The following is a 12,392-nucleotide window of genomic DNA, read 5'->3' as shown; positions in this document are numbered from 1 at the left end:
CATCTCTCAGGTCTAGTCTTCTGCAATTGAGCTGGCTCCTGGCATCTGTGACAGCTAAAGGACTCTTCATACTCAGTACACGCCTACAGGAGCTTTAAACAGGCTCTTGAATGATACAGGCTTTTCTGATACTCTATGAGAAGTTCTGGCTAGCTTGGTGGAGGATACTACCTATCCCTACACACAGAACTGCTGGGACATACGGAAAATGCTTGCATGGATGTTACACCAGCTACCATCCAGTCTTCACCAGTGCATGGCAGGAGAGGTGAGATGTGCTTCAGCGCTTCTGAAAACAGGACAAGTTCTCCTCCTGGACCCCGAGCTTAGGCTGCCTCGTCAACTCTGATTGCTCGTTGATTCCTTTTCTTTTCCTCCACATACAAAAAAGGTAGGAAAAAAGCATATTATGTGCTTCTTAGCACAAGAGAGGGTGGCGCATTTCACCTCCTCAGTTTTGACTGACATCAATGCCTACAAGGTACTGCTAAACAAGCTGCCTGCTGTTGGCACAAATATCCCAGATAACAAGGATCCAGCTCACCACCCTGGACAAGTTCACAGCAGCCCTTGACTCTTCATTCCAGGATGCTCTTAGCTCAGAATCCATTTGCTGGCTGGCCTACATCATTAGGATACAGAAAGGTCTCATTTTTGTACACTCCCAGTGCCTGCTTTGTCAGTAGGGAAGGATAACATCAGGCACACATACCTAGCAGTGGTTGGTTGGTTTTTTTCCCCTCCTTAATTTAGCATGGACTTTAAAACTATAACATAAATCTTCTAATTGCTAATGAAGACAATGCTAGAGAATATTATAGCATTCAAGGCCAGATTCTAGCAAAAGGAAATCCAAGTACTATGTTAATATCATGATAGCCTGCAATATGACGAGGACCGAAATGAACAATATATAGAGGAAAACAAGCTTTTCAAAATGAACAGAAACCAAAAAGCAGGATGTAGAGAAATGACTTAAAGCATAATTTCTGCATGAAATCCAAGAGTTGCTGGATTCAGTCTTTAGCCTAAAACCTACACAGTCTGGAGACACTCTTCACATACGTAAAACGTGTTGCAAAGAAAATGGGAACAAGCTGTTCTGTATGCCCACAGCTAAGACAAAAAGAAGTTAAGATCCAGCAAGGAGGATTTAACTTTTCCTAACATCTACCTTAATACTACCGAAACCCTACAAGAACTGGGAGAGGAAGGATAATCTTTATCATTAATAATTTCTTTCAGAGCAGATGAGTCTCTGTCCTGCCACTTACGGTCGAGATGCAGCTGATCCTGCCACACTGTGGAATAAAAAACAAGATGAGCTTTTGCTTTCCATTCAAGGATTTCAAGATTTCTAACACCACTATTGTTCAGAAATCTTCTAATCAAATATCTGAACTTTGGAGCCTTTCACCACCACTGTTTTTTGGCCAATCATGTTTTTGCTACCTCATGTTCCTGTTTTTACAATGAAGTGAAAGACTTGGAAAGCTTACCAGTTTTACAGCATCTGAAAGCTGGTTTAACAATGCAGCATCACATAAAAGGAAAGGAAGCAGATTTTTCTTCCTGCTACTTAGTGTAAAACTGCTAATGGCTCTTGAAAGCTCAGATTTCTACCCCAGTTGCTGGTGCAGATATTAACCTTAAGTGTCACAGCAACATTGAAAATGTATTAAAAAAATCTGCCCATCTTTTGATTAATTTTGTAATTAACTCACTCCTTTTCCAAACTTCTTTCCCTAATTTCCAAATTATATGGAAGTTATTACTGCACGGTTAGACCAACAGACAGGAGAAAGAGGCGCTAGGTCGCTATACAAATAGCAGGTTATTAACAGAAGGGCCACAGAGGCATTTGGGGCAGCATCCTCAGGAGTTTGGCTGGGTTAAGACAGACTGCGCTGGGATGGGAAGAACAGCTCGAGCGACACTTGAAGCGTGCCATTGCCATTTGCAAAGCACAAGTTCAGGAAGAGCAGGCGTACCCAGCCAGGCGGGCAGCAGAGACTGTAGCTCACAGGCACTGTGTCCTGAAGACTGCTGTGGTGGGTGCTCTGCCAGCCCCCAGCAGACCTGCTGCGCTCCTGGAGCACAGCTTTAGTTGAACTTTCCTAACATTTAATTGAACTTCCCTTTCCTCAGAGCTGCAGCATCAGGCTCCCACTCTCAAGGCTGAACAGGAGACTTGGTTGAGTGGAAACACATGGCACCTTTCTTCCTTAGGGAAAATGGTAACAGATCACGTTCTTGTACCTCTTAGAATCTGACTGACACATCTTGCGTTGTAACTGGAGGTACTGCCTTACCTGGGAAAAGGCAGCATGACAGCATCCCCAAGCCCAGGGCTGATATTTGGGCCCCTTGCTGCATGACTGGCCCTTCTGGCACCTTCACAGCACAGCAAGAATTGGAACATTTCTGCCTTTGGGCACCTAACTTTTAGTACCCAGCTTCTGCAACAGATGCCCAGTCTGAGACAATACACACCACCATCCAGTACCCAAGAAAGGGCAGGGAGGCAGCTCAAGCAAACAGAAGGAAAACATTTTAAATCCACTGCAGCCCAAGAGAATGAAAGGTAAGTGTTTTTCTGCACTCGAGAGCTTGTGGCTGTGATTTTTCAGTTAGGTTCATAAACACTTTACTTGCAAAAGAGGAGATAGCCTGGTTTTCTTTTAGCCAGTTATAAGAACATTTGCTCCAGGGAGACTGAGTCCCTTCTTTACCTCATGGCACCAAAACTCTCTTCTCTACACCTGAGGAAAGTAGCCTACGTTCCAGATGTACCACGAGAGGTAGCTTTTGCCTTAGCAGGTTGTTGCACCGTAACTGGCAATTACGGTGACATTATAACGTCTCTGAGGACATTATTACTTGCTAAGAAAGAGATCGCAAGCATGTTTTTCTGAACCCCTCCTCACAACACTGCTGGTCATTCATTCATAGCGTTGTCCCAAAGCTGCACCTCAGCCTTCTACATTATCACTCCTAAGTAATTTCTGAAATAACCTTGAAGGGTAACTCAAAGTTTGAGTTGGGAAACTACTTAAAGGAAGTACTCTCAGTTCTTTCACTGATGCCTACAGTAGCTGTACTCAGTATACACTTGACATTGAAAAATATTAAGCACATTTAAATACAAAACTGAGTATTTACTACAAGTCGTTATTAGCATGTGGTGGTGTCCCCCCAAACCAACTAACCAAATACGACTTTAGCAGGCACATTTACAGCCCTGTAAGGTGGAAGTTGTTTCAGATCTGAAGTTATTTCAAACTACAGCTAGTCAGGCAGAAGTCCCTACATGCTCCTCTTGACTAATGAGGAATAAACCTAACAGATTTGCCCCTGCACAACTTTATTGATTTGCAAGGAAAAGATGCACAGAAAAGTCTAAACATGTTTACAGAATATATCCTTTAAGGCAACGATTACCGCTCTTATCCTCTCTTCTAATGAGCACATGGATATTATGCTGAGCAATACCTGTTACAGATAAGCCAATCGCAGTAGCAGAGGAAAATATTGCTAAGAAGAAAGCCTACCGAGTATTAAGCATTCATTTTCACAGAAGGAATAAAATACACATTCACAGTTCCTTTCCTTTAGCTGTGGGAAAAAAATTGACTTTTTTTTGTTTAAATCTGATGCAAATTTTCCCCTTTCCAAAAAAAAAAAAAAAAAAAAAAAGAGTTCAGAGTTGACACTGTCACACAAAAATTGACACTTCAAGGTTATGAACAAACTAAGTTTAATCTAAACCTAGTTTACAGTTGCATCAGAGGAAGAACAGTTTCAGTCTTTCCAGTAAACGAATGCAGCAGAAGCTATATCCGTGTCAGCGAGTAATTCAGTATGATAGGAGTGCATCCATAGAATCAAACAGGTGATGTTCAACCTCTATACCTACAGCATATACAGTCTGGAAATTTGAAGGCCAGGTTTAGCCTGATCCTCCAGACATCCTCAACGTGTAGGTGGTTTCAGGCTGCCTGAAGGGAACCACTGCTATGGACTCACGTCACCATTAGGAGCTGGCGAGCATTTGGTGCACACCCAGAGCCCAGTTCCCAGGGCAGAGTTCTCCAAAAGGAAGTGAACTCAAGAGCACCGAAACTGCTTTGTCAGCCAAACCAGTATGTGGCAAGTGGGGACGAGAGAGGGTTTTACTCCCAAGCTGCACAAACTACATCACTGCCGTAGATGCAGCTGGAGTCAGTCATCCCCTAAAGAGAGGGCGCATCTATTAGGATGTTCAGTCTCACACAAAACTTTTATTCCTGGGCTGAATGACTGTTTACTAATGAACTGCGCTGCAGTGTTCCCAACTGAACCAGCCAGCAGAATTGTTATCAGCACGTAGAGCATAAGAAGCAGTAGTGATATACTCAAAATTACAATGATTTTAAAGTTTCATTCTACCTGCAGTATGAATTTTAAGAGACATAAAAAAAGGGGCCGCTCAGGAGAACCTGAAAGCAGAACTGCCACTCCTGTTGCAGATGTTCAGAAAGAACAATTGCTTACTTGCAGAAGTTAAAAACTCCTTCGTATAAAGGGGCACTAAGACGCATAAGATGTAATACACTTCATAAATGCAATCATTTTACAAGTCCATATTACAAGCCATAATGTCTAGTACATCAACATTCCACAATACAAAGCTTGTCTTTATATTTAAAAATAGAATATAAACAAATAGTAATTCACATTATAACAATTGCCACAGCAAGATTTCTCAGAGAAAGTGCTTTATCTGCACAAAATACCCTAAAGCCTACCAAGCAAGCTCTGAAGTTCTCCAATTTAAAAGGGGTAGGGGTAGAAACAAAAAAAGTGCAAGTGACATCCAAAACTTTGAGAGAAATCAAGAACTCCAAATGTGCCATGTGCCTCAGCTGATACTCAGGTCAGCTTCATCTGGGGAGTCCTTACCCCTAAATATGATACAACACACCATTTCAAAGAAGTAACAGAATAGTTGATTTACTTATAAACCGCTTTATTGAAGCTATAACTTAATAAATTTGATGTTCAAGGTGTAAAATTACCTCACAGACTAAAAATTAACACAACAGGAAAAAATATAAGTAATACAAATCTACTTATGTCACCCTACTGGTAGAATTGAATCTGTAGGATGCTATTCTTTGAAGATAAGGAATTAAGACTATCACAGGACTGAATAAACAGAGAGGGAAACACAGTAATACAGTACTTCACAGTAAAATACCTCTTTATTAGGAATATATTTAAAACTAGCTTTTTATTTCAGGTAAGAAAAATAGCATTCTGACTTTTAGCCAGTGCTGATTCCGGTCATACGCAATATTCTAACAGCTAGAAAAGTTATTTGCACCGCTGTTGCCCATTAACAGTTCTCCTAACCGTCCACTCTCTGCCTTTTGTTTTTAGCCTGTTCTTAAACATGTTGAAGAAATTCTTCAAACAAGGTTTGTATTTAGATCTTAGTTAAGATTGACAGACTGACTTGACAGTGACTCAGCATCTGTTATTAGCTCACATACAGCTTTTATAAGCTTTCTTTTAAAGAACAACATGGTTCAATAGCTGATCTACAGAGACAATTAAGAGGGCAACTCTCCAGGAAGACTGTGGTAGAACAAATCCCACTCTTCTACTATACAGTTCAGTACTGCGAAGTAGCAGCAATTTCAAGAACTTCAGTTAATTCTATACCCCTTTATCAGAGAGCACTGAAGAACAGAGCATAGGGGTATTGCTATTACAATTCAAACAGTAAACTACTTTGTGTGTACATTTTTATACTCAGCACAAGTCTAGACTCTTTCTCTTGCTATGCTGTAACTTAACATGTTAAGGTAATTAATTGGATCATGCTGTAAACAAAGATCTAAAACCTTTGTGTAAGCTTTACTGGTTTAGGAGTGCACATAAATACCTGCCTTCTCAAAAAAAAAAAGAGCTGTTTAATTTTCCATCATGAGCATATAATTAGGTAGCATATTTTAAAACAGGTTTTCATCCAATTAAAAATGAAATTATGCATTTCACAGAAGTGTTATACAGCATTTGTAATGAAGTCTGTGTTTTTAGATACCTGACATCCATTTTCAATACGAGATATATCAGACAGGGGAAGTATTCTCCACACAAATGTATTATTTTTGGTCTTGTAATTTCTTCCATCCTCTGTAGCCAATATGAAGCTAAAAGATACCTGTTTTAAGTAGACTTCCATATGTAGATGTTTCTTAAATGCAGATGGAAACAATGGATGATGATATTACAACAATCTCCAAATACACTGAGAATAGCCTATAGGCCACAAGTTTGTGGCTGTTTTAAGCAGTATTTTAAACATATATAGAAACACCAAAAATAGGCTATATCAGGAAGCAATCTGATACTCAAATAAATAGAAAATTTGCATTTTAATGTCACATTGAATTTTAGTACATTTCAATCCAAGAAAAAAATAAACTGACAGACATAGTAATGAGTACAGGATTATATATATTACAATATGCCTTGTTATAATACATTTGTTGCTTTATGATAAAAACACCTCAAGGGTAGATGGACTTTGAGCTCATTTAGGTAATTGTCAGGAACAAAGCATTAAATGCATTTCTGAAATAAGTACTTTTATTTAATTTCAAAATCTTAAAACAGCGTTAGACCTTGGCCTTTTCTTTTAAAAAAAGAAAAAAATTTAGTTACCACGGAGCTAGCTGAATAAGTATTCTGAAAGGTTTAAATGATATAGAAAATGCTTTTCCCAATTTTACATACAATGAAAGGATAGATGATTTCAAAAACAGCACCTATGGCTAACTCCATGTTGACCTTGACCTAGAAATGCACATTACTGATCTCCACAAGGAATCCAGCAAATTTGGAAGTTGTCCATTTCACATGAAAGCAGGAGAAAGGGGTATCATATGCAAAAATATTTTTCAAACTGTTCTTAATGTGCAATTGAAAACTAAAGGCATGGTCTCTTCATTATAAAAAAATAAAGGTACAACAGAAACTCTAAAGGAAGATATTCAGCTATACTGAAGTTGCAACCCTCTGAAAAGAAAGAAAAAGGAAAAAAGTCAATTAGCTAAGCTTTGTGCTCTAACCAAACTACTTACAGTGATTTTCAATGGCAAAAGCCCATGCTGACTGGGTGATTTGACAGTTCCAAATACTTTTTGTAATAAGTTTTATTTGTATGCAAGGACACTAAAATGATCCAGTCATGCAACGTTCACTTTAAGCATTCTGCATCTCTTTTCCAATCTTATAGCTAAGGATCTTGTTCCAGTCAATCTTGGTGCGGGTAACTGGCAATTGTCGACGTAGGGCCTTGAAAGTAGTGTCCGACATAGTCTGATAATTCTCACTGATAGCAGTCTGTTAAACACAAAGTCATCCAAAACAAAGACACATGAAGAACAGAACTAGGATGTTACATAACAAGTTAAACGATTCTGTAGTCTGTTACCTCTTAAACAGGCTTAATAAAAATATGCTAAATTAAAATAATATTTTATGAAGGGAAGCTGTTGGATCTAGATTGAAACTATGTGAAGAAAATTAGTGAGACAGATGCAATGAACCTGGCTGTAGCCTAGGTGTTTCAGCAAAACACAGTGTGGTTAATCAGCAGCATGAATAAAGTGCTGATCAGAGTTAGCTCATACATCATTAATTTCAGACACCAAAGTCTTCCACTGTTTTTTCTGTGGGCATGGTAGAGTCAGTCCACAACATCATATGAACTTGAATATAATGCATATGATACATACTTAGTAAATTTTTATTAAAGGGCATTTTTTTTTAAAACTGACAGAACATGGTGTCTGAAATTTACCTTATGTTCAAGACCTAAATGAAGATGAATCCACTTCTACAGAAGCTATCTAGAACAGTTATACTTTTCTAACTTTAAAATGACTAATTGAAATGGATAATGCTTATAGTCATATTTAGCAAAGCTGTCTAACAGAGTGGCCTCTGAACAGAATCTGTACAAAAATTGCACTTAAGGAATGCAGTAATACTGAGAGAGATCAGAATTGCTGATATTTGATCACACTAGGGACTTTTCTGCTCTCAAAAAAATGACTTCTAATGTAACATTAAGTAGGTGAATGCAATCACCAGCAGGTATGGAAAGGGAGGATACAGTTAATAGCAGCACGTAATCTATTTATATTTGTATGGAACTGCATTATCTTAATATAAAAAGCTTGCTAATTATAGAACGCTAGCTTTGGTTAAGTATATGGTAATGTTATACATGTAAGTAAGGATACAGTATTTGTTTCCAACATACCTGATATTCATTTTCTGCAGCCTCTACGATTTTTATAAATTCCTTTGCTGTCTGGGCTTCATTCTAGAAAAAAAGCATTTGAATTAGGTCTGATGTACAGCATGATTCTAAGACCAGCTGGATTATGTTTTTTCCTATAGTTATGAGTGATGTTAGGTAGACTCAATGAGAACACATGACGATTTAGTGGCTCAACCAAAACTGAACAAAACTTTCATCCAAAAGGCATATGCCACATTATTATTATATTTAAAAAATAAAAACAAACTGCAACAAGCATAAAGATTATCATGGAGCTCATTAAAATATTTTGATTAAAAATTCTATGGTATGATAAAAAGACATATGGTACAGAACAGCATTTGGAAATATGACAATGCACACACACACGTCTCTAAAAACATGCCAAGTATGGATATTAACATTATCTATGTTAAATTTCCAGTACAAATTCAGGAAAACTTAGAGAACACCAGCTAACCCAGAAGTACGCAGAACACAACCAAAAAACCAAAACAAATTTGTTCACCTCTAAACATTCTGAATCTGGAGACTGAGGCAAACACTAGACTTAATACACCTGGTCTTCTAAAAACACCCCCAAGTATATCTTGCAAAAATGAGGGTGCAACACACCACAATGTCCAAATTTCACCACGACTGATAAACAGTTTCTTGGCTCTGGGCCTCATCCTTAAGTATTCAAGTGTGAGTTTGTTTTAAAAATAAAAAATGACCCATCAGTCAATCTGGAGACAAATTAGCTGAAGTGCTTGAAAGAAGTCTCAAGAAGGAAGTGAAGGTTCACAAATTTCGAAACTTCCAACTTGGTGTTGGAGACATTCCTAAGGGTGCTTTTGCAGAAGCTGTTGAAAGTTAGGAGTGTTCTTGCTCCACATGATCCCTTGTTCCTACAAAGGCAAAGACTGGGAGAAAGCTATGGCAGCTTCAACTACAACTGGTTCAAAGCTTCAGCGGAACTGCACCTAGCAGCTGTGAAAGCGCTCCTGGACACCACAGAATGAGATGAAGGAGGAGGCAGAGGCCAACTAGAACAAAAGAAAGGGTTCTGACTTTTCAGTGAACTGAGGCAATGATTTAAAAGGCTCTGCTAATGAAAGGAAGAATTCAGGGGTATGAGGTCTTATTTGGCTCAGAGAGAAATTAGGGATAAGAAAGTAACCTTCAGCAAAATTATTCATAGCTCTAGCAACAAGAGAACTCTTCAGTCATTTATTTCAGTTGTGCCCATTGATCGTACAAAATTGCTTCTCTGCCAAACAACGAAAAAGAAGAGTAATTGGGGCTCCTTTTAATCTACTTACCTTTCCTCCTGTGTGAAATAAGAACTTGTACAGCCTCTGCCCTCTATGAAGCTCAAAGCCAAGGCTAAAAATTGGTAACCAGCAGCATACTTGCTTTTGTTGTAGCAGGAGGTAGGAAAGTTATGTAAAAGATATTTTTCTACTTATCAGTCTTCTGCTGCTTTACTAAATTGCAGAACAGGATTAAGTTTCTTCCCAATAGAAAGTAAAGCAAAAGCTACTGAAAGGAGAACTTCTTCCACATAATCTTCCCTGAAGCAACTCTTAGTTGAATGAAAGACTAAACAGATCCCTTCACTTAGGGGGTCAAAAGTAATTTTATATCTAGAGCTCCAGAAGAGTTATCAGTTGGCACCACACTCCCCCATTCTTTATGGTGCTATTGCAACTGAAAAGCCAACAAGCCTTGCTTTATATTAACAAACAATGTTCTTTATTGATGAATTGAGCTTTTGAGCCAAATTGGTCACTACTAGTTGTTATCATTAAAATACTTCTACTGTTCACTTTTACAATTTCCCTTTGCCAGTTTAACCTCACTGGCTTAAGTTTTATTAAAGAACACTCCAACAGAAAATCTTACTGTTTATAAACACAATCTCCAGTAGGCAAGAGGAGCATTATTTCAAAAGTAGTAGTTGTTCGTGTTGCAACATTACCGACTCTTAAAGGATACATCTGGTACTATTTCCAAACAATTTCTATTTCTACTGTCTGCTCCTCATTACTATAATGATCCATTTGGAAAGAAGTTGAAAAAAATGATGCTTTAAATAAAGTGTGTTATGCTTCTCAAGCCGAAGCATCTCTGAAAGGGCTTTTTGTACAGAAAAGCAAGAGGCTGACAGCACCAGTTACAGACAGGGAAGAAATGAAGGGAGAATACCCACTACTGCTTCTCAACTGGTAGCATTTGTTTACTATTTTTAGCATACTGGTCTTCTCCCAGTGAGCAAAGGAGGCAACCTCCTAGACTGTACTACTTAAGCGGGTTATTATACCTCAAACCTCCTTCATATTCAAAAATTATTTCTATAGGTCACTCTGCAGACCAAAGTTTAAACACAACAGAAGTGGAGAAAGACTGACAGCAAGCTAATGAAAGCTTTACAATCAAAGTCAATTTAGCTTATAAGCGCCACATGCAAGCATACATTAATTTTAATTTTTTTTTTTTTTAGTTTTTTTTTCCTAAACAGTAACTACATGTTAGGTAAAAGTAGTAAATACTACATACAAAATATTTATAAATTAGAACATTAATTCCCATTCATGCAGAAGAGCAAACTACCCTCCAAACTTCTGAGCTTTTTTTAAGCTTGCTTCTTTTTTTAAATTAAAAAGTCACTTCAATATACACACTAAGGTCATTAAAGTTCACTTACAGACACTGTTAGAGAATCTTGTATGTCTTTATGGCTCACCAGCTGAACATTACCATCTTCATAATAGTGAACCTACAGAAAATTAAACAAAGAACCTCATATTAAATGTTACAGACCAACAACATACAGGAAAATCAAAGTATTGTAGTATTTATCATAATAACAAACCTATACAAATCAAACAAAAACACACATAAAATGTTACAGAACAACAAAAACAAATAAGAAAATCAAAATGTTGTAGAATTTAAATATTTTTGAGGGGGAACAGTAGAGACGCTACTCTGGAAACATTTTTTGTTGATGTGCCTTTAGTAGTATTTCATGCAAAGAAGTTTAGGTTTTGATTAACATCATGAAGAAGACAACATACTATTTATGTGACCTTACTAGAAACTCTTGAAATGGTGAAGATATATTTAAAATGAGAATAGTTTTGGCAAGGCTTCAGGATACTGTGAAGTTTTTTTTCTGCTTCACCCAAACTTTTCTAGGGACAGTGCAATGGTAAGCTTCCCTTTCTGCCTGGTTTTGACATTTTCCTCTATTAGATATGGCTCATAACAAAAGCTGGTATTTATCTAGAGAAAGGAGCTCTTTGGGACAAAATTTTCCAACGTTCGATAGCAAAGCAGAATGAAATCTATTTACTTTTGAAATGTTATATCTACAGAACAGCTTCCTTGATTATTTTGCAGGATGAGGAGACCAGTAAAACTCTACCCAAGCTAACTTTAGTACTTTTAAATTCAGTTGGGAAGGATCTGAAGACATTCAGTTTCTAACGCAACTGTTGGAAAACTTAAAAAACAGGAAGCATATATAAAGTTACATGTAATCATTCACAATAACTGATACAGAAGAGTTATGCAGCTCAGACATTTAAACAGGTATCTTTAAAGATTTTTTACAATTTTGATAAAGTCAGCATAGTCAATGTAGCTGATGTAATGAGGAATTGAAACATTTGTGTGTCTACCCTATTAGGCAAGATAACATTTTAATGTGGAGATAAATGCAAAATACTATAATTTCATATACATTATGATCATGTGTGCAAGAGATCCTCAATTTTATAAACAACAATAGAAAAAACATGACAGAGTAAGACAGCTATAATACCTAAGCAAAAGAAAGGTTTCCTATATGAGAAAAACATTATTTCCTATGATTCATCTTACATTATTATTTTGCTTATTGTCAAATACTTGTTTTTCGACAAAAGGTATCATCCTAACCATAAAATAAGCTTTTCAGGTCAAACGTTACTGGGTGAAACTTCTGCCAGCCTTTTTCAATTCAGTTCCTAAAAGATGAGAAGTGCTTACTCGGTGCAAAATTCTGAGACCTCCCAATGAAACAGCA

At 37.5% G+C, this 12,392-nt stretch overlaps 1 protein-coding gene across 1 annotated transcript in view; it reads right to left on the bottom strand.

Annotated features, from left to right (window-relative positions):
- Positions 1 to 6,403: 6,403 nt before the first annotated feature.
- The window catches only part of CAPZA2 (capping actin protein of muscle Z-line subunit alpha 2), a 29,738-nt gene continuing 23,749 nt past the window's right edge, over positions 6,404 to 12,392 (bottom strand). The window contains exons 8-10 of the mRNA XM_050904067.1: positions 11,028 to 11,099; positions 8,318 to 8,380; positions 6,404 to 7,392 (exon numbers count right to left, since the gene is read on the bottom strand). Coding sequence (XP_050760024.1) covers positions 7,252 to 7,392; positions 8,318 to 8,380; positions 11,028 to 11,099 — 276 coding nt within the window. The 3' untranslated portion in view covers positions 6,404 to 7,251. The remainder of the gene's footprint in view (positions 7,393 to 8,317; positions 8,381 to 11,027; positions 11,100 to 12,392) is intronic.

The sequence above is a fragment of the Gymnogyps californianus genome, chromosome 1 (genome assembly GCF_018139145.2).
Source record: "Gymnogyps californianus isolate 813 chromosome 1, ASM1813914v2, whole genome shotgun sequence".
Taxonomy (NCBI): Eukaryota; Metazoa; Chordata; class Aves; order Accipitriformes; family Cathartidae; genus Gymnogyps; species Gymnogyps californianus.
This window is presented reverse-complemented; position numbering and strand designations above follow the sequence as displayed.